At 43.4% G+C, this 23230-nt stretch overlaps 1 protein-coding gene across 2 annotated transcripts in view; it reads right to left on the bottom strand.

Moving 5' to 3' along the window:
• The window catches only part of rbm20 (RNA binding motif protein 20), a 54181-nt gene extending 32971 nt beyond the window's left edge, over positions 1 to 21210 (bottom strand). The window contains exon 1 of one of the 2 annotated variants that reach the window (XM_020653253.3): positions 20569 to 21210. In XM_020653253.3, coding sequence (XP_020508909.2) covers positions 20569 to 20690 — 122 coding nt within the window. In that variant the 5' untranslated portion in view covers positions 20691 to 21210. Of the gene's footprint in view, positions 1 to 16837; positions 16983 to 20568 lie in introns of those variants that run through there. The other variant, XM_065954209.1, reaches the window with a different exon arrangement.
• Positions 21211 to 23230: the final 2020 nt, after the last annotated feature.

Genomic DNA, 23230 nt, shown 5'->3' with positions numbered 1-23230 from the left:
GCTGTCGCCCAACTCGGGAACTTTAAGAGCATTCCAACAAATCTGTTACGCCTGCAGGAAAACTGCAATTAGTCTTCAGAGCTCTGCTGACATGGTGCCTGCACCAAGACTTTAAAACGTGCACCTGTTTAAGGTTTATGCTTAGAAGTCAAAAATCACAGGAAGCCGAAGGCTAAAATTAAAAGACAAATGTTTGCAGGAAAACTGCAGTTAGTCACCAGAGCGCCGCTGACATGCTAGAAATCAAATATCGACTCAAAATTATCTCTTAACAAGAATAAGTCCTGATCAACATCATATTTCAAGATATAAAAAGTTTTTTAAAAAGCAAATGGGGCATGCAAACTGTAGGCGTACTTGAGTAAAGATGAAGTTTGCATGTCTCATTTTAAGACACTCAATGAGTACATTTAGCTTGCATCATTGGCTTATTTGCGTAATTTGCTTTTTGGTTCCTTATATCTTTAAACAAGATATTTATCTGGACTCATCGGGCTAATGTGCAACGAGATATTTTTGACTAAATGTTAAATGGACTTGAGCTTGTTTATTTCATTTCTAGTTTTCTGACGACTCAAAATGCTTTAACACAGCAGGTCACACCTACACATTCACACACTGATAGTAGACAGGGGCGTGTCCAGAGGGGTGGCATGGGCCCCCCTTGAAGTCTGATTGGACACCCCAGGTGCCACCCCAAAAATGCTAAACTGTCACTGGCCATTTGTCCTGTCAGAATACATGATAGTTGGGTTTAACTTATGTTCAACTTTGCAAATCTCTTTCAGAAGACAGGTGCATAGGAAAGTAATGCGTTGGGACCAAAACACTGACAGTTCATGTATTTTTTTTGTTAAAGAGACAGTGCAGGAGTTTGCACATTTTTGAGGACTTACATGACCATACATCTTCATTAAAAAGTTAATGTTGCCGTCATCTTGTGTTCTAAAGTAGATATTCTTGATGAGGTTAGGGAGGATAAATAAAGAACATTTATTGGTGTGTGTTTGTGCGCACATCACGCTTCAGGCCTCCCCTGCATACGTCAGAAACCCAGTTGGGCCACCCGGTCCCAAAAAAAAGTCTAGACGCCTCTGATGGTAGAGGCTGCTGTGTAAAGAATCCATCAGTATTACATCAGGGAGCGGCAGTAGCTCAGTCTACAGGATCTGTTGTGAACCGGAGAGTCGCAGGTTCAAGTCCAAGTGCAGACCAGAATACAGAAGTTGTTCTGGTAGCTGGAGAGCTGCCAGGTCACTTCCCGAGTACTCCAGAGGTGCCCTTGAGCAAGACACTGAACCCCCAACAGCTACCTCCCTGCGTAACATCCCCACTCTGACATCCCCACATTAATGCATGTCCACAGGTCCTGTTTGTGCATGTGTGTATTTTGGGCATATGTGTTGAAGAAGCATGTCTCTCAATAACAGAGTTTTCGCCGACAAAGCAGCAGGAGCAACTTGGGGTTCAGTGTTTTACCCAAGGACACGTAGGACATGTAGCTGCAGGAGCTGGGGATCAAACCCCCGACCTTCTAGTTAAGAGACAAACAACTCGACTACTGAGTAACAGCCGCCCCTTACTGACTAGGAATAAGACAAACTCACTTGTTTAGAGTTGAGTTTTTGCAGTGTAGTCATAGTTACAGGTTGGCTCCTTGATGCTTGAAGACTTTAAACTGACACCTGGTAAGTGTTTATGCTTGTAAGTAAAACATCACAGGAAGCCTGATCGCTATCAGGCTTTCAAGCTGCGGCCGTAAAATCCGGTGTATAAGACGCACTTTTAATACCTATTTTTTCATCTTGGCTGCGTCTTATACACCGGTGCGACCAATATACCAGTATAAAATACTGAAACACGCGCCGTCATTACAGCGGGTGAAGCAGCCCCTAACTGCGACCAGATGCGATTAAATACCCATCTCCATTCATTGTGTATTGAAAGCTGAGTACACGCTGTGCTGGGAAAGACGGCGAAACAGACCAGGCTGGCTACGCGACTTTTTCCAGATCTTTTGTTCCTCACGAGGTCATTATCATGCATTTACAGAAAACAGTGGTATATGTTATCGGAAATAAACCTTGTGGAGTGCTCTTTTGATTGAAAGAGTCCTATATTAAAGTTAAAGAGTGACCAGCGGAGTCGGGCAGCGCGACCCGCAAGCTAGGAGTCTGTGCTTCACAACTTTCCCTGCAGGTTGAGAGCTCGACTACCGTACTGTAGCTAGTAGGAGCGCAAACTACCGAACGCGAAACAAGACGGGACATTAAGAGCGACGCAAAAACTGCACGTTGTAGACATGAACACAATATAAATCGTCACGCAGGAAAACAGTTTCAACTTTTTTTTTTCTCTCGAAGAGACCTTCAAAACAGGGTGTGGATTTTATGGTAATTTAAAAATAAAGACATCTGGGACTCGGAGAGGAGGGGGATGTCGTCCAACACTGTAAAACACAAGAGTATCAGGTGCTTGCCTTCATTCAAAATATGCTTACCACACACTTTCTAAAGTAAACCAGCAAAGCCTTCCAATGTAAACCATAAATTCCAACACTACAATTTTCGGACACATTATCAACACTTGCCGCTCTTTCCTGCCTATCAGGTGTTTCGCTGTCAGCTTTGATTGAAGTGTGCTGACACGGGCTAAGAAACGCCCTCTGGTTACCTGGAATCCGCTGACATTGAGTGTCAAACGGGGGTGCTGAGAGCTGGATCCAGGTGACCAAGTCTCTGCACAGCTTTCTTGGACTTTGGACAGAGTGACATCAGTGAGCCATCTGGCTTGTCAAAGCTGCGGTCGGCAAAAGAAGGATGGAGGCCACACAGGCCGAAAGGGAAAGTCCAAACTTTCAGCAGCTGTAGCTTCAGAAACAGTGCTCACACAAGTTTGACACAACACAGCCCCTCGTCCTTTAATCCTTCAGAAAATCGAGAAAACGGAGGGAGAGGGAACTTTGTTGGAGGAAGAAGATCAGGAAAATAAAGTGCTGCTATATGTTGGACAACAGACGTATTAGTGGGGTAGCAATTAAACAAGACTCAGAGGTGAAGTCAAATGAGGAGGGGGGAGGGGGGGGGGGGTCGTGTTGGCTTTGACAACTTAGCCTGACCAGCCATTTTTCCTGCTGCTCTGAAACAGTTATTTATAGCTGCCATCCTCATGTAGACAGTATATTTCTTTCTCATAGGCTGCCGCCATGTAGTCACATATTTAAACTTACAGCTAAAACAAAACTGTGCTTCTGAAATGCAACAGCTCCAACTATCTACATAAAACAGACGATAACATCTTCCACAGCGTAACTTATTTGTTCTAATCATGATCAGCACGCAGCAGGGTACAGTACGGAGGGCTTACAGTCTCTTCCCCAACAGCGCTCAGCAACATCGGAGCTATATTAGTGAACAAGGTGACGTAGTGATGATTCCCACTCCACCCCGCCACCCCTCCTGCTACTCCTTCTCTCCCGCCTTTACTCCGTTCATTACCCCCATTTCTCTCCACTCTTACCTCACTCAAATTCTCCTCCATCTCTGTCCAAGGCAAGCAATGCATTTTCCCAGCTGTCACTGCTGTCATGCTGGCAAATACCGATCGAAACCCTGTTGCATTGTCCGACCCTCTGACTTCCAAGCCAATGGCAACTCAGCTCCTCTCCCTCACCTTGCTGAAGTTAGAGTTACTGCAGTTCTTTGACCGGCGTCCTGTGATCTCTCAATACGTCACATTTTGAATCCAGAAACTAAACTTTCGTAACAAGTGATTCAAAGTTTAAAAGCTAATAAATAAAATTTTTACATGACTGACACTTCACTCTAAAGATTGGCAAAATTTTTATTTTGGACCTGACTCCCCCCTTTCGGACTCAAGCCAGCAAAGGCCTGATTATCAGATGGTTGTTCCTGTGGGGTGAGGTGTGTTAAGAGTAAGTTTACCCTCCTCGACCTGCTCAGAGTACGGAGACCATATATGTCCTGGTTTTGAACGGTCCCTGTCGCGCAGCATATTCATTGGCTGGTACTTTTCAAAGGAAGCTGTAACTCTCCTGGAGCTCTATGGAAAACGTCGGCTTCCTTTTCAGTAAGACAGCTCGCCTAAATGTCGTTTCGCAACAGGTCCTGTTAGCATGATTAGCTAGGCTACCTGTCAATAAGCAGCAGGTCCTGTTAGCATGATTAGCTAGGCTACCTGTCGTTACAGAGCAGGTCCTGTTAGCATGATTAGCTAAGCTACCTTTCGTTACACAGAAGGTCCTGATAGCATGATTAGCTAGGCTACCTTTCGTTACGCAGCAGGTCCTGTTAGCATGATTAGCTAGGCTACCTGTCGTTACGCAGCAGGTCCTGTTGGCATGATTAGCTAGGCTACCTGTCGTTACGCAGCAGGTCCTGTTAGCACGATTAGCTAGGCTACCTTTCGTTACACAGCAGGTCCTGATAGCATGATTAGCTAGGCTACTTTGTTACACAGCAGCTCCTGATAGCATGATTAGCTAGGTTACTTTGTTACACAGCAGCTCCTGATAGCATGATTAGCTAGGTTACTTTGTTACACAGCAGATCCTGATAGCATGATTAGCTAGGCTACCTGTCATTACAGAGCAGGTCCTGTTAGCATGATTAGCTAGGCTAGCTAAACAGCTGAGATTGACTGACACATGAACAGAGAAATCAGGGTTGAACCTTGACTCGTGGTGCATGGTGTATTGTTTTGGTAGGTTAAAACCGGGACATATTAGTGTTTTATAGATATTTGTGGGGAATCGGGAGACGGACGGCCCACATCAAATCAGGACAGGGCAGTCCCGATTAGAAATCATGACGGTCATAAATCCTGCTATGTGGGGAGAACACCAAGTACAGCCGAGCACGGACTCTGTGGATTGTCCCGTGGAACGGAACAATAGCCAATCAGGAAGCAAGCTGACTGAAGCCGGAAGCACAACAAACGAAACCATGGCAACGACAGCAAACACGAAGCGCAAAGTTAAACGTCAGAAATGGAGGAGCAACTTGCTGATTTGTGTTCTGTCAAAAGAACCACCATCGAACTGACGAGGAAAGGATGACGCTGGTTGTTGGTGAATATTCTGTTAGTGTGTGGCGTGCTGAGTTGGTCGTCTCATTGTTCTCCACACACGAAGAACTAAACTGTTAAAATCTTTAGTATGAAAGTCAGCGGTTTAGGACACAGCCTTAGAGTTTCTCATCCAGCCAGCACAATGTATATTTAAAGACCCTGCAGAGAGACCAAGGCCAACAACAGGACAAAAATTATTTAAAATCGCCCTCAGCGTCCACGCCGTGACTCCTGTAACATGGGAAATTACATTACAGCATATCCATGTGGTCGAGCCATAGCGCTAGTCCTGAGGTATGAAAGGGTATCACAGATTTCTCCGCCCTAGCAATTCTCTTTTTACATCCAAGCATGTGATGGAAAATGAAAACCACAGCGGCCATGCCTCCCTACATGATGTCGCTGGCACAAAATCAGACCGAGAGGAAGGCAGAATGTTTGAGGTCAATCTTTTAGACTTCATCGTCCCAAAGGGGAAACTCTTCCTCACAGCACGGTACAATCAACAAACAAAACAACAGCTTGCAGTACACACACAGATGATTCAGCTCAGCCTGGCGTTTAAGGTTATGGCTGCAGGGATCAAGCTTTTCCCGAAGCGAGCCTTCTTGCTTTAAAAAAACATGATAGCATGGCAGTCGTAGAAATGTTTGGATAATAACCATTTTAGCAAATCAACACGTCTTGACTTCTTATAAATCTTACACGGAAATGATGATGGAAAACACACACGCGCTGGGGGTGGGGGGCAATAAAGACCTGACGGTGACAGGGAGGGAGCTCCTGCCATATGGCTCAACATGTCTCATGCCCGGGAAGCTGCCGGTATCACAGGCTGCTCAAATAGCCCTTAGCACAACTTACACAAAAAAATGGAAGCAAGAAAACCTCAGCAACTCCTCCAGCAGCTGCTCTGCAGAAGCCTTGAAATGTCAGATAAACAGAGCTGAGAAAACGAGAAGAGAAAGTCATATAGAAAAAATAAATAGAAAAAAAGAGAGACTCAGTGGACGTGAGAAATCCCCGAGAAAGCCAGTGGACAGAATGGGTTGGCTATGCCGTGAAGTAATGACCATTGAGGGATTTGTGTGGATCCCAGTCTGCACATAATAGACACTCATGAAATAATACTCCTCAGTTTGTACTGCATCTTGTAATGGCGATGGCTTGACGTTATTAAGACTGTAAGTTGTATAAGCTAAATGTAAAATACCCATTTAATGGACCGTCTGAGACTGATACCAGAGCTACCAGGATACGAGACCTGCATGTCAAACAAGAGAGAAATTACATGGTAGGACTGGACTCGTTGGTTCATAAGGTGTTCTTGTATCGTACTGCCAACCCTTATGGGATAGTTTTCAGTTTTCATCTTTGGGAAGGAATCAGCACATCAACACTCTGCAGGAAGGCAGGAGGACTCCCCCTGAAATCCTCCTGATCTGGCTGTTCACACATGAACCTCACAGCGGGAGACTATCCCTTTCGGATGGGGGGGGGGCAGGGGGTTTCCTGAGGTAAGACGCAGCGCCAAAGTGTCAGACGAAGCAACAGAGCCCTCTATACGACGCTATAATGAGAATATTTGTCTTTCTATCAATGCTACGTGTAGTTGAACAGAATCTCAATCTGAACTAAAGAGTGGAGAAGAACATACTGGAGAACAGGAAACATAATGCAGCAGGTTCATTAGAGCACGGAGATGGTAGAGGTGGCGTAGAGGTGGCGTGCAGACAGTCTATGGTCGTGCGGCGATCACAGGGAATAAACGTCACCACCCCCTCCCACTCGCTCCAGGTGAATTCTCCTGATTATATACTGCTGCATTCTCACATCAGCTCACTCTGACTTTCTGCAGAATAAATACGAGGAGGCTGGCAGGAGAAACTGCGCCTTTTTGAAAAGATCAACAAAACAAAAACTTCAACTTTAAGAGCTTGAAGCGGCCGCACAACAAAATGCAAAACCAAAGTCATTTTCTCCTCCATCACGTCAGCTATAGGCTCCGTATACTCCTGCTTTATATAAAAGAAAGTCAACTCGACTTCCCTGAGTCCTGCCACCTGCTACTTTGGCATCGCTCTAGCATTTCAACAGCTGCATTGCGCTCCACAACTGACCACGGGCGTCCGGTCCCTCGCTTCAGCGCTCAGCAGGCGGTGGAATGTGATGGTGAGACAGCACTGATTATATTAACAGATTTTGATTTTATATTTGAGTTGGCTTTTAGTCATCACAACGGAAAGATGGTTGTAGTTACAGAAGCAAGGATTTGATGCACCTAATGTGACCACGAGGCATCTGATATCATGTTGCCAATTTCCCCACCTCCAAATTTTAATTGCAGATTGCGTTGAACTAGGGCTGTTGAGGCGACATTAGCCTAGAGGTCTGAGCGCGCGTCCAATGTACACAGGCTTAAGTCCTTGCTAGTGGGCGGCCCGAGTTACATCATACCGTCGGACGTCTCGTGCCCATTCATTCGCTGCATGTTTTGACGTCATGTTGATAAAGTGATGAAAAATACGATCGCAAGTCTGTATATTGTGTTTTATTTTGGATTACATGGACGTGTGGTCATATCTGTGCACCGTCATGTTACACAGAAGGTGTGATACCTTTGCACACAAAGGAGCATGCATGTGTCATGCGGCTGTCTTTGTCCAACGAGTCAAGTGTTCTAAAACACTGCCCCGAACATGAACAATGACCCTAAAGAACAGTTTCATGTCAGTCCGGGAATCGAGGTTTGTGGGTTTGATACAAATATTTACCTTCAGAGTAGCTTGTTCTCACATCAGTTGATGATGATGAAAGACCAAACCTTGTTGCCAAAGTAACAGCGTTATGTAAGGCGTGTGCTGCTAGACGGTGACTCACTCGAGACCAACACGCAGCATTTTCAGCTCAATCTTTAGACACTCACACAATGGAAGTTCAGTTACACCACAAATTAGAGTCCTGCAATCAGGGACGGACTGACGGGTTTATTATTCTGCCTTGTGTGGAAAGGTCACGGCTTCTCGGGTAATTCTACTGGAACTTGGTGCACCGCTGCTGATTTTTTTTTTTTTTACGAGTTTCCAAATAAATTATTTATTTTCTTTGGTAAAAGTCTGACTCCTCTCGTCTTTTGCCATTACTCACGAGCCAGGTTATGACAATATGGTGTTTGTTGGTTGATTGTTTTGTCCAATAAATGTTAATAATTATATTAATGAGTTGCTCGCAACTAAAACATTGTTCCACTTCACCACTGCTGCTACAACTCCAACATAGGGGAAACACTGTGTTGATAGCGCTCAGCATTAAGTGAAAGACACTGAGAGGCTATGAAGACGGGCTCATTTATTAATTTACTTAATTGATGTGAATTGAAATGTGACAGTCAAATATCTTCTATTTCTGAATCAATGATGGTCTTCAATATATTTCACTTGCAGGGTTCCAACATTGTCCATGCAAAGATTCACTCCACGTTACCTTTTCTGCCGTTACCTTGTAAGCCATGATAAAAGGCTGAATCTTCTAATTAATGACGTTCTTTTGAGCTGGGACTCGCTGTGATTAACGACTGTTTTAAACTCATTAACTATTATGGTGCAGAGAGGCCAGCAAAGAGCCGAGGGTTTGGATTACAGGAAAGATTAGACAAAGTGGGCTTGGTGACAGGTCGACTGTTTCTCACTGGTGGTAATGCAGTCTCATGAGAGTAACTCTTCCTATTGCTTTCCTGGTCAACCCATTTAAACCCGACGTCTAAACATAGATCTGTTCCAGCGTCCCTGAGGGATCTGAGGTGTGTGAAATTTGTGGCAAAAAGCTAAAAAAAAAAAATCTACAGCTTTTGTGTTTGTGCAAATTAATGTTCCTTCCTCAGCAAAAGCTCAGAGAGAGAGAGAAGGAGAGAGAGGGAGAGAGAGAAACTGACGGAGAGAGAGAGAGAGAGAGGGAGAGAGAGAGAGAGAGAGAGAAAGAGAGAGAGAGAGAGAGAGAGAGAGAGAGAGAGAGAGAGAGAGAGAGAGAGAGAGAGAGTGCAATATGAGACTCTCACAGAGGCAGCTGAGAGGCTCCGTGGACAAAATCATTAAAAATCAACAAACCTGTGAGCAAAACGAACACTTGGTGATTTGCCTCTGGAAAGCTAAGGCCATCTCATGTTGACATTTGTCATCCTCTCTCGTTCTTAAAACAACTTTCCTTTATTTGGACACATCAGGGCACAGGGTAAATGGACTGACAACAAGCCGGCATGTCATCAGCCCAGCAGATCTACTTCCTCTGTTGGCAGAGCAACTCGGACATTTCCATCAATTACCGGCCGTGTAGAACAGATCACCCCCCTCCTCCTCCTCCTCGCCCGGTATACCAAACACACCTGCTGGTAAATGAAGGTTTCAGAGAGGTGGGGGAGGCATCCGGAGCGTGGCATGTGTGATAATTTATACATGGCCTGCCCAAGTGTTATCCTCTACATAGCATATGTTCTGAATGTGCAGGCCTAAGAACAGCCTCTACAGCCTCGGCCAAGTTTTCCTTTCAGCTCAGAAAACAAACGGGAATGGGTTAAAAAGCAAAATGAGCCCACCCTGTTCGATGTCTAAATGTATTAAGACCGCCACAAATCAGCGCGCTTCATTAAAGGGATACTTCACTCATTTGCATTAAGCTTTGTATCATTAGAAACCTGGTAGTATTTTTGAATGGTCGTGCATCCCGCCCTCATTTTCCCCTGAGATGGGAAATCTTTGTATTTCTAAGTCTGAAAAGGAGCTTCCAGTGACGCAAAATGACGATTTTTGCGTCACTGGAAGCTGTTGCGGTTAGCAGGGTGAAACTACAACGCCAGTTCCTCATATTTTCGACCACTGAAGCTACAGACCAATCACAGATCAGTGGGTGGGAACTCACTCCCAGAATTGAAACTTAACGTCCGCCATATTGCTTGGAAGCTATGCTAACAGGCTCTATGGAGAAAGCTGATAATGGCGAACAAATATAAACATAATGGCGAGATGGCTGCTCAAACACATAAAGGATTCTTGGTGTTCATGGGTTACTTTTAATGACAGATGTCCTTTTCTGTGGGAAAGGTATCCTTAAATGACTTCTTTCCCTGATTTCCGACTCTATCCACTATCCTATCCCTACAATAAAGGCACAAAAAGCCAAAAAATAAATCTCGGGCAGCCGTTGGAGGGGGGGCGGGCCGCCTAATATAATGGTAGGGGAAACACTGTACTGTATATTTTGGAGAAACTGTACCGAAAGTGCGATGCTTTTATTTTGAAGGTGGGCAAACTGAAGTGTGGTGATTTGTTTTGACGAGCTGCTGACTCAAATCTCAACACTCAATAAATGGCACGCGGGGAGACTAACAAAGTTTTTCCCTGGTGTTGACACAGGTCAAAGGAGTGAGGAGAGAGAGAGAGTCGGTGCCATGTAGAGCTCCCTCCTTCTTCATACGTCTACATGAGCGAGGGAGGAAATAAAAACCAGAAGTTAAGAAGGACACTCCAACAGGAAATAATAGAATCAAGATGATTTTTTCCCGGCCTCTCGCTCGCGTTGTAAGTTACATAAATATGATTCTAGATTATTTGTGGATATGAGAACTCTGCTGCTACACACTCTTGGTAATGTGTGCTGAGGAAGAGCGGCCATTAGAGGCTTGAAGTACTTTCTGTAGAGGTCTGATGGTCTTACATTTTCGTTCATACTGAATTTCTGAAAACGAATCCCTTCTAAAAAGATTCAAAGGAATAAATCTCTTAACATTCGATATCGTCCTTATAAAACTGATTTCTGACCTTTCTGTTTGTGTGTGTGGAACACCTGTAGCTACCTGCTTTGAAGGACGCTCGGTACATTTGATGTTCTGTCTCTGTGAACCGATGGGAAAAAGCAAAATGCCTTTGGGGTGAGCACACACCCTACAATCTACCCCGGCTTCAGCTGTTGGCCTCACAGAGAAGAGCAGAGTGGCCGTGCAGGACTTAAAACAGCGGGGTCGGTTTATGGGTTTCTTAGACACCCCTGCTCCCCCGATTGTAAACCCGGAGAGAGACACAGTTTTAGTGGATTCTCCAGATTTATAGCTGTAGCGGTTCAGCTGACAGTGTGATGTGAGACCTTGTAAAAGTGAGTTTCTGTGGGATGTGAGACTTTAGGCTGACGATGGAAAACGCTGATTTGTTTTGAGAACTTTTTTTTTTTTTTTTTACTGTTTTTTACCCACTACTCGGGATTTCCCCCTTAAATGTTCTTGGCTTAATTAGTTCCTCCATATTTCCAATTAACAGCGTCTAACTTTACCATGGACTGCCGTGTCTTTCCTGAACACCAGGGTGACATGCAACGCTAAAAACAAACTTAGGGTGGGATTCAATTCAGCGTTTTGATATCAATTTTCTCAAGCCTAAATTCCACCAGATGCGTATTCGGTCCGTCTCCGCTCAGTAACGGCAACTAAACTAAGGTCACAATTTCACCGCTATGCGCTGAAAAGACTTGGAGAAAATATATCTAACTGGAAGTAGCCCAGCAACGGTTGCTATGAGGAAGCTCTCTGATTGGTGGGTCAGCGGACCAATCAGGGAGCCAACAAAGGGTCAATTGGTGGGGTAAAAAAAGGTCCTGAATATTTCTGTTAATTTAATTCTAATGCTAATGCTAATAATAAATGTAATGCTAGTCTTGCAGCCTGCACCTTTCGCTTCCTAAGCGTCAGTGCATTTAATGAGTATCACATAAGCAAGCTTTTAAATATAGAGTGCGTCTACACCGAGACCTTTAGCTCTGCCAGCTCAGATGTTTGAGCTTTAAGGGAGGTAGTGATGGAGAGCGGATAGCAAAGGACCTGAGTGACTGATGCTTCTTTCAGGAAACAAAAGTCCGCTTCGGCTGAATGTTCCAGGGGATTCAATTGTCATCGAGGTCACATAACTTTTGCTTTTTCATCTCCAAAGTAGAAGGAAAATACACTGCCTGGCCAAAAAAAAAAGATCACACACTCTAATATTTTGTTGGACCGCCTTTAGCTTTGATTATGGCACGCATTCGCTGTGGCATTGTTTCGATAAGCTTCTGTAATGTCACAAGATTTATTTCCATCCAGTGTTGCATTAATTTTTCACCAATAAATTGTATTGATGATGGGAGAGTCGGACCACTGCGCAAAGTCTTCTCCAGGACATCCCAAAGAGTCTCAATGGGGTTAAGGTCTGGACTGTGTGGTGGACAATCCATGTGTGAAAATGATGTCTCATGCACCCTGAACCACTCTTTCACAATTTGAGCCCGATGAATCCTGGCATTGTCATCAGGGAAGAAAAAATCCATTGATGGAATAACCTGGTCATTCAGTATATTCAGGTAGTCAGCAGGCACATAATGTTGCTGAACCTAGACATGACCAACTGCAGCAACCCCAGATCATAGCACTGCCCCCACAGGCTTGTACAGTAGGCACTAGGCATGATGGGTGCATCACTTCATCTGCCTCTCTTCTTACCCTGATCACCCTGGAACAGGGGAAATCTTCCTTCCAGTTTTGTGTTGGACAGTTTCCAACCCAATTTTAGTAGTTTCTACAATCTCCTTAGATGTTTTCTCTGCTTGATGCATGCCAGTGATTTGACCCTTCTCAAACAGACTTAACATCTTTTCCACGACCACAGGATGGGTCTTTCAACATAGTTGTTTAAGAAATGAGAAGCAACTCATTGCATCAGTTGGGGTTAAATAACTTGTTGCCAGCTGAAAGATAATCACCCATGCAGTTATTATCCAATGGGAGGCTCTTACCTATTTGCTTAGTTACTTTTTTTTTGGACAGGCAGTGTATGTGTTTCATTTCATTTATCCACGGGTAACAGCTAAATTCAACCAGGTGCATATTGGGTCCGTCTCAGCTCCGTCAGTCCGGAGTCCTCTGCAGCAGATACACAAGGTTTCTGTTTCTGCAGGATGATGGAGCACGGAGCATCAATTCACCACAGCAGAGCGAGCAGGATGGGAAGTATCTGGTGGAAGTTCTGAGTCAAATTCAAGCATGCACAGAAATTGCAAAAAACTTAACCCACGCTAAAAGGTGTGAGAGGTATTTTGGCCTTCTGCCCGCCCCATGGAGCCACGACCTGGATGACTGTAAACCTTCACAGACAGATATCGGCTCTTTTGGCACCCTGACAGCGTGACTTTCTCTCTCGATGAACCTGCTCATCTTTACACTCGTTGAGTTAGTCAGACACAGAACAGAGCACAGTTCTGCAGAGTCACTGTGAGCAGGATGCATCGTCATGTTTAGGTAACAGAATATGAGAATCGGATTAGCTCAGTTGCGTTTTTAGACAGCTGACTGACCACGGTTTATTAGTAAGAACGTGAACTGCGGTTAATGGGTGGCTCTTGGCAACGTGTAATGAAGCCATGAAAATTATATCACAGCTTCTCCGTTTACCAATACTTTTTTCAAGCCAACGTTTGTTCTGCAGACCAGCGCTTGAATCGCATTACAGCCTCGCTCAGAGCACGCCACAAACCAAACCTGAACCTGTGATGGTTTTAGGATTATCGGGTGTATCCCCCATGAAGCCCGGCCTGAGATACGTGCAAATCTCAGCGGTGAATACTCACAGACAGAAATATCTGACAACACTCTTTTGTCATCGCTATAGTCTAATGGTGACACATCAGTGTATAAAGGCTTTACAGCCTCTTTAACTCCGGGCACTGCTTTTGTTCCAGATGGTTAAGGCTGTTAAGTCAACCGACTCGACGCCTGTAAACACCTCGGACATGATACTTCACGCTGAACGATGACAACCAGAGAATATCTTTTACATCCAGAATACAAGAGGAGAAGAATCCTCAAACTAAACTAATAGTTTTAAAAATCAGTTTAAGCAGAGCAGTGATCATCTCTGCAGCCGATAGTGCCTATCATTTTTTTACTTTTTAAGATCCTCTACAGTCGTCTCTTCAACTCTGACTTTCCAGGCGTTTGTTTTTTATAATATTTGGAGAATATGGGCCAGATCCAGGAAAGGATTGCGCTGATTCTGTTGGCGTTAAACGAGAGAAACAGATAGCCACTCAAACTGCACGGCCAAGCAGACAGCATCCTGACGCAGTATTTCTCTTTCTGTTCCAAACATTTCAGCTGCACAGAGTTCATGTCTCAAACACACACACACACACACACACACACAGTTCAAACACTGATGCTCAGTGGCGCTCAGTGTTTGTTTCTTCTCAGAATAAATTCACTTAAAGACCACCCAGACTCCACCAATCACAATCTTACATTTGACAGAAAGGTGGTTGTTATGCAAAAGAGCAGGAAGCCAAGAATCCTGTGTGCAGTCCTTAGTTTGAAAAGGTCTGAAGCACAGCATTAGCAATGTGCTTGGCGCTGATGCCGAATATATCGAGAAGCTCTTGGGGCTGTCTCATTTGCATTGATGTTAGTTCGAGAATATTTAAACATTCGGTGGAAATTACGCCCCCCCCTCCTCTGCAAATAAACCTCGTTGCAAACACCATCTAATCCATACAAACTAACATCGACTTCTTTGACCACACGCAGACTTGAACACTTTGGATCTATCTGAGGTCTACTTCCTTTAAACCATCTGACCTCCATCAGTCAGAAGAGAACGGGGACGTATCATCTTCACTCTCAGGGACTTTTCTTACTGTCTGTTCGAAAAGTCAGAACTGAACCGGGGGGATAAGGCGTTTAAGTTTTCTGCCTCCTTTACTCTGAATAAATCACAGAAAGAGTTGAGACAGAACGAGCTGCTCTGATTGGATGATTTTAAGAGGATGTTAAGTAACTTGGAGGTGGACACATCTGGCTGCAGATGTGTTTGTGGATAATCCTGACAAACATTTGCTGTTTACATTTGTTATTTGAGTCTTTTAATGTCTAATAATGTATTTTATTTGTGTATTTGAATGTTTGGCTGCTCGATGTTTGTGTGAAAATCTGTAAATGTTGCTGCTGCCTGTCTCGACAAGGACACTTTGAAAAAGGAGTTTTCAATCTCAACAAGTTTCTTTCCTGATTAAATAAAAACGTATGTCAGTACTTCCTGGATATGACCACAAAGTACAACATTGTATGTGTCAGGAGATTCATATGTCTTCTGTAGGGACTTGGGTTGGGAACGCAGCAGCTGCTCGAGCAAATAAATGCTTCCTGCTGCGTTCTCACATCAGCTCATTTTGACTTTATGCAGAATAAATACGAGGAGAAACTCTGGGTAAAGTCAGAGAGAAACATTCAGCTGTTTGCGGTACACATGCAGCTCACCCTGAAACCTTTCAGGAGTTTTGTGCAGGTGTGAAAGCAGCTATAAGCTCAACTCTGAACACTCGGAGACTCCTGCCTGGTGCCACACAACTGTCAGCCATTTAACATCAAGATTAGCAACAGTTGCTGCCAAGTGTCAACACAGCAATGAACACCTGTTTGAGGTGGTGGTGGACTAGAGGAGGTGACACAGAAAAATATATGATTCTCCTTTCAGCAGAAGGTGAGAAAATGTCTCCACCCACAAATAACGACAGCACAGATTTACTGCTGCCTTAACTTCTCTGTTCCTGGAAGTGTAGAAACACTGAAGGTTATTTGGACATTGCATTGACTAACCTGCTTGTGTCTGAAACACCCAATCAAACACTCTGCCTTCATGCAGCTCAGCCTCATTAATGTGTAAACCTTTTCTCTCTAAATCTCAAAGCAGGAGGACCCAGACATCTCAGAGCTGAGCAGCCAGCTCACTAATCAATCCTGACAAACATGTCTGCAGGTTTTACATGATGGTAAGGAAAGCCCAGCAGATCATCTGTCGTTAATCCCCTTCAGCGGGACAGGACTGAGTCTCGACCTCTCAGGTTCAGCCTCTTGAGGAGATTTGTTGTAAATATTTTCATTAGTTTAACCTCACAGCGTGTGCCACATCAGTTACAGAAATAAAGGGTTACAAGAGAAACACAGAAGAATCGTCTGTCATGATATCAAACCTTCAGGTGTAAGATAAAACACACTCCCCCACTCGGGACCACATCACCCCGGTCCTACAGAACCTCCACTGGCTCTCCATCCCCCAGCAGATCCACTCCAAACTCTTTATTATCACCTGCAAAGTCCTCCATAACCATGCTCCCCCCAACCCTTGCACCGGCTCTCTCATGTCTGACCCCCCCCCTGCAGGATTAACCACGAGTCCTGGGGGGACAGGGCCATCTCCCACCCTCTGGAACGCAGTCCCAAAAGGCAGCAGAGACCCCCCCCTTCACTCTCCAACTTCAAGAAATCCTCCAAGCCTCCAAACTCTGTTCTCCTCCTCCTCTGACATTATTTCTTCTTTGTTTTGTTTTCTAATTATTCTTTGTTCAGTGTCTTTGAGTGTTCAGAAATAGTTTCATGATTATTAAATTAACAAATAGCTTAAAACTGAAGATCAGACAAACTGCAGAACAGATCAACTGATAGTTTCTTCAAAGTCAGTAACCAACAGGATGTGTTTTCATTCAGCGCGGGATAAATCACGCAGAGAAGGTTAAAAATAACAAACATGAGAGAATTCAAACTTAGAGATATATCTGTTACTTTATAGAACCATTATAACCTGTGTGCCTTAAATCTGTTGAATAAGACTAGCCTGCGTTCAGTAATAAGGCAGGGGTAGGGTCCCAAAGGTTTGCAGACAAAATGCGTGAGAGTCGGGAAAGTACTCACACATTTGGTGGCTTCAGGAAGATTTATTAGCTTTCCTGTGACATTTTTCACACGTCAGTGAACCGCTAAAGAGCTGAAGGGACGGCGATGCAAAGGGGGAACATCGACTTAAACTACTTTCCCTCCTTCGACATGACACCAAAATGATATAGAGCCAGCAGCTGGGACACGGCCGGGAGGAGGAGGAGAGGGGCGAATGCTCATGAGGAAAAAGTCCCTTTACAGAGTGCCGAAAAAAGTGCCCGTGCCACGCCTTTTTGTTGCAGTTTTTGGACATTCAAAGCTCAAGGCGAGGAGTCGCAGCGCTTGTCGATGTCACTTTTGGACGAAGCAGCCAATCAAATCAAGTCGGAGGCTTTACCTCCATTTTTTATGACATTTTTCCTTCCTTGTCGTCAAGGAGACAGGGAGAGCTCTACGTTTGCTCAAATCTATTTTTACCTTACTTTTTTTTGTCAATATCACAAAATATATTTATTGTGTGCTTTCTTATAAAAAGCCTGACAGCATTTAAATGATAATTATTCTGTAATATAAGTTCATGACACCCTGAGGAGAAAGAAGAGTTATTTGTTGTTTTTATACCCGGGGTTAAAGACAAAACTTTCCCTTTAATTATAAAATGAGGATCCATTATCTTCAGAGATACTTTAGAGTACCTGTGTGTAACATGTAATGACATAAAGACGTATAACCCTAACGTCATTTTAACCAGCTGTTCTGTGTCAGCAAAGCTTTTTATAATCGTTTGTTTGATACGCAAATTCAGGCTCGATATGAGAAATCAGGTGGAGCAGCTCGTCCTTCATTCGCTGATGTTGTCCTAAATAATCCAGGTGTGCACAGCTGCAGCCGTCTGATTTAATGTCTAAACGAACATGTTCATTAAAAACACTCTGCAGGATCAGAGAGTTCACTCTGACGGTTTCCTGCGGCTTCCAGAAGCACTGAGAACGCCGTTTACCGCGCTGCGGCTCGGAGAGATGAGACATGGTGACGTTTTTAACTCAATCTGTAAAACACATCCTGTTTGTCCCCGTCATTTCTGTTTTTCTAACAGGAGATACATGTCCAGACGTCGGGACTGAACTCGGGGGAAAGAGCGTTTAGTTATGCTCTCCCCACCTGCAGGGAACTGATTTGAATCTTGCAGAACGCATGAGACCATCGGTCCTTGATGACGAGGAAGAGACCGCCTTTTTTTAGTTGTAATCTGAATTTAAAACTCTTTATCTTCCAACATATTTACATAATTAAAGGGTTAATTACCTTCTTAAATAAATAATATCTCTAAAGAATCAGAGTCATGTCATCGCTCTCAGCAGCGGGTTGCTTCATCTCTTCTAACCATGAGAAACATGGAGTCAGTGGATGCTCTGTATCATCTAAATAATGAGTGTAACTTATTTTTATTCGTTTCTGCTTTTTTTTGCTAGTTATCTGTATTCTTTGACTTTATTTTGAAAGGGCCTTGGAGTAAAGCTTCACAGAACAAAGAGAGTCGGACCGGTGACGTTTTTTCATGTCATCGTTTTCGAGCACAGACGAATTAAAAATTTAAAATTTAAAAAAATTTAAAAAATTGACTTTACAGGAAGTCCACTCTCAATGTTGTTTGCATGTTTGAAATAAATAAAAATAAATTAAGTGAAGCTGATGTTTTATTTAGAAGTCTTGCATCCTGATTATGTAAGAAGATAAAACATGAAGATGAAGATTTTCATGTAAAGAAATTCAAAAATAAACTTTTAAAAGATTTATATTAATTAATATTGTTTTTACAGGCTGCTCATGTTTGATGTTACATTTAGACGAAGTGTGACTCCATATTTAACCATCAGATACTTTAAAAAAAATCAGTTTCTTTGTCATATTTTTGAGTTTTTACAGAGGAGAGTTATTGACACATTAAGGGGAAAATAATAAAAACATTTGGAGATTAAAGTCGTTCTTTTACTCGTTGGTACGGCCTGGCACCATGATAACCTGACTCAGGGGTCTGTTACAAACTCCAAGAGGAATTAAATGGAATATCTGATACGATTATTTAATTCCATTTATCCGTTTAATATTGTTTATTTAAATTCATCTTTTCATTTTTTTTACTTTAATCTTAAATTTTTGTCCTTTAACTCGGTCGTATATTTTTATTATTTTAAATAAAAACTGTGATTGTATTAAATTATCTTCAAAGCAGCACGCTCTTGTTTTGTTTTTGCTGAACTTTATTCAGTGATTAAATTAAAAATAAATATTAAATTCAGAGTCTGTAAACACTCGACAGTCTCAGCGTTCTGATCGACCTTGTTCACCTCTGAGACAAACACTCGTGATATAAAATGATAACTTTATCCTGATTTAAAGCAGACGACCTCTGACTCTTCACCAGCGGGCAGATTAAAGGTGAAACTTCCTGTAGAGACGGACTTCTTCTTAATGTGTGTGTGTGTGTATATGTTGACAGTCAGGCGTCTTCATTTTAAAGTCTCCTCTCGATTGATTTTGATTTATTCAGTTTGCAGATTTATAAATCACTCTCGTCATATTTGTGTCATCTTTTAAAAACACCTGAAATATGTCAATTAAAATGTGCAAAACTTTATAATACCTTTAATAACTTTATACTTATAAAAGGTCAATTAAATATCGTGAAGACGTGCAGATCTGCTCTCAGCTGAAGAGAGAATAACTCAGTACAGCTTTAAGGCTTTAAGGTTTATAAAAAGAAACGTTTTTTAATTATGTTTAATTTTGTTTTTGAAGAATAATTACAATGAAAGATGTGAGCGCTTTATATTTCATGATATCAAAGGTTAAGAGATAGAAGCTTTGATTTTTGCTTTTCGACAGTTTAGATATTCTCTTGAATAAATCACAACACCTTCAAACGAACGCAGGCGCTGCCAGAAAGTGACCATGGCCCAAACCGCCCGCAGCCAAAGTGCTTTAACAAAACTCCATTATGCAAAAAAAACAATTTAACTGTGACTTTAATGGGTCGCTCTGAACACTCTGCTCAGCGTATAAATGTTCCTGAACCCTTTGCGCTCACTCTGGACATGTGAGCAGATTTTTACAGCCTCGTTTTTCTGCTAAAAGACAGAAAAAAGCTCAAACAGTGCAGACAGAAATCTAATTATTATGTAATGCAATAAAAATAAAGAATCTGAGCTGTGAACTTTGAGCAACTTCCTGACGTCGGGATAATATTTAACCATGTAAGAGGATTTTATTTAATCAGTCCTCATGAATTATGATCTTTTTAAAATCCTGTTTCCTAGAAATAAAGGAGATCAGCGGAGAGGCGGCCTGCATGGCACCATGAAACACAACAGGTTTTTGTAATTATCAGAGAGAGAAGACGGTCCTCTCTTACAGCCACAGGTTCATGTTTTAATAAGGGACCCCTGTCAGTCAACAGCCCTCACAGTCATCCTAACTTTTTCTTCCACATTCGGCACCCCCGGTTACAGACGCTGTACAAACCGTCCGTTATCTTCATTTTGACACGTTTACATTTAGACTGCGGCGTTAAAACCTTCCTGAGCAATTTGAGAAGACTGCAGAGAAACTTTCCTGCCGGCAGCTCTTCAAGCACAGGACGTTTTCACTCTTCTAGAAATATATTTTATAATTACCATCCACAAGGAACAAACAGATTTCTAACACTGCCACGTGAGGAACAGGCTCGTCCCTTCTCTGTAAATACTTTAGAAACACTTGAATCTTACCTTTGCAGAACGTCAGCCGTCGCCTCAGTGGGGTATCCACCGCTTTGTCCTTTCCCCAGCATTTTCAAACGGCCCGTATTGCCACTCTCGCAGCTACTTGTCCGATCCCAAGCTTGCTGCATGGCAAAACAAACTCCCCGAGCACCACCTGCAGCTTTAACACCCCTAACCTCTCTGAACGCCCCCCCCCCCCCCCACACCTCCTCAAAAATAACTACAACACTCCTAAGACAGCAAATCCTGACGAGCCAACTTTCTTCAGCAGGCTGTTTTTCAGTCTCACCTACTGCATGGACAGATGACGGGAGGGACCGGCTGCTGAGCGCCTCAGCAGGGGTACTCCTGATCAGCAGCAAAGCCTCCTCTCCACAGCTCTCTTTCCCTTTAATCTGTGATATATACCCTAACAACACTTTCCCCTGTTTCTCCTCGGTAGTGTCTAAAGAGGAAACAAAAGAAGAGCCTCTTCAAAGGAAAACAGGAGGTGGACTGAGAGACGTTTAAGAGGAAATAACAGAAGAGAGGTGGGCTCAGGAGAGAGAGAGAGCAGAAGGGGGGTGAGTTGAAAGAGACCAACTGGGAGTCCCGACTGGGACAGCTCCACGCGGCACAACAACAGGGACAAGAAAGTCCCTCCTGCCACTGCTGATTATCACCTCTGCAGTCCCACACAAACACACACCCACAGACACACGCACCCTCACATAGTCTGGCCAATGAAGCGCTGCACTGGGGTTCTGGGAATGCCATCAGTCACTCAGTATGTGTCTGGATCAATTTAGCTGCTGAATCATTGGAGGGGTCCAGTCTCCAGCCCTGGGAACACAGTGTCAGATTATTCACATTTAGTAATGGCCTGATGCTCTGAGGTTTCACCACTGTGAGCCAAAAGGTAGGGTGTGTTTGGTATTAAGTCACCGTCAGGGGGAAGAATAGCACCGAGTGAGAGCACATCAGCGAAGAGTTCATCTATCACACAAGGAAGCGACAAGTCGAGCTTTAAGTGTTGCCGTGGTGGATTTTTAATTATTTATTTTACCATCACTGGCTCGATAGGAAATAGACTTTTGACAAGTCTAAAAACCTTCATTGTTTCAGAATAAGTTTGAATGTAGACGTCTTAATGTCAGAAACTCCATCTCTGATTGTATGAAACTTCATATTTACCTGAAAACTGATGGTTCGATTAACAATCAAATCAGGAGGAGTTATACATCTGCACTGCTCCTGAGGCTTTATGTTTCTTCTCCCAACAAAAAGGTAAATGTGAGGCCGCATTTACACGACAACATAATTAATTTAAAAACAGTTCTGCAATTAGACAACGTTTTGCTCTCAAACTCTTCCGTCTACAGAGCGATGAGGTGTGAACAAACAAACATGACTAACACATGAACGTTAGTGTGGAAGGACGATGAGGTGGGGTCGTTACTCAGAGTGACCCTAAACTTTTTTCGAGAACATTTAGAGGAAATGTCACAAACAGAACTCAGGAGGCCGCTATTGTTGTTGTAGTCCAGCCGTGGATATGGACAGGAACCGTAATGCGCATGTGAATAAAGTCGCCATATTCAGAGGAACTACATATTTCCAGTTTAGACGGCGACGGAAACTGTGCTGTTTTCAAAAGTTTAAATTCTGCAACCCGCTTTGAGGCAACCAAAAACACAGTTGATGTGTAAACAGGACACAGCTGAAACCGTTGTCGTGCAATCGCCGCCTGAGAACCAGAGAGACCGAAGCTAAAGGGACAGAACTGGAGTTCTTTGGGGCTCGGCGGCCTAGTGGTTAGTCTGCACTCCCCATGTACACAGGCAATAATACTCCAACCAGACAGGCCAGGTTTAAATCTGACCTGTGGCTCCTTTCCCGCATGTCATTCCCCACTCTCTCTCTCTCTCTCTCTCTCTCTCTCTCTCTCTCTCTCTCTCTCTCTCTCTCTCTCTCTCATCTCTAAAAAATGAACAAACTCACACACAAAGAGTCCCTGCACATACGTTTGGTGCATACATTGTAAAATGGTTTGGGGTAAATGACAAGGTTGAAGCACTCCTGCTGAATGCAGGATAAATCAAACTCCTCCCATAAGTGACCGACAAGATAAATAAGAAACAAACAACCAACAGAGGAGGCTTTCACCCTATCGACACATTGTCTGCTTTAATGAAGAATACCTCAGAGATTCTTTGCTATATGTTGCACCTAAATTCTCCTCACAAATGTTGTGTGTGCAACACGTGCATATATTCATGTGACGACCCTACATAACAATCCCCCCACTTATTTTTGGCTCTGTGAGAAAGCAGATACCACTGTAGCATGAAGTGGTTTCTATAATGGTGCGTGCCTGGTGGACTTGTGTTGAGTACGGCAGAAACAGAGTGGATTACATTTAAACCGTTTGTTCAGTGAATATCTGCAAACTCAACATACGATAGTTAGCTCCTTACCCGAAAGGATGTTTTTTATATTTTCAGCTGTTCCCACACATGCACTCGCATTTCTGGACAAGCTGCCCTGAAAGCAGGAGGGGTCTACATGTCAACAGGTCGTGCTTTCAGTTCACTTCAGACCTTCACTGTCCCTGAAAGGGAAAGTTGATTTACAGCAGTAGACAAAAAACACAACAAAGACAAGACACAGCAACACAACCTGATGGAAT

Source organism: Labrus bergylta, chromosome 1, assembly GCF_963930695.1.
Source record: "Labrus bergylta chromosome 1, fLabBer1.1, whole genome shotgun sequence".
NCBI classification, from domain to species: Eukaryota; Metazoa; Chordata; class Actinopteri; order Labriformes; family Labridae; genus Labrus; species Labrus bergylta.
The sequence above is the reverse complement of the archived record's forward strand: the minus strand, read 5'-3'. Positions and strand labels throughout refer to the sequence as shown.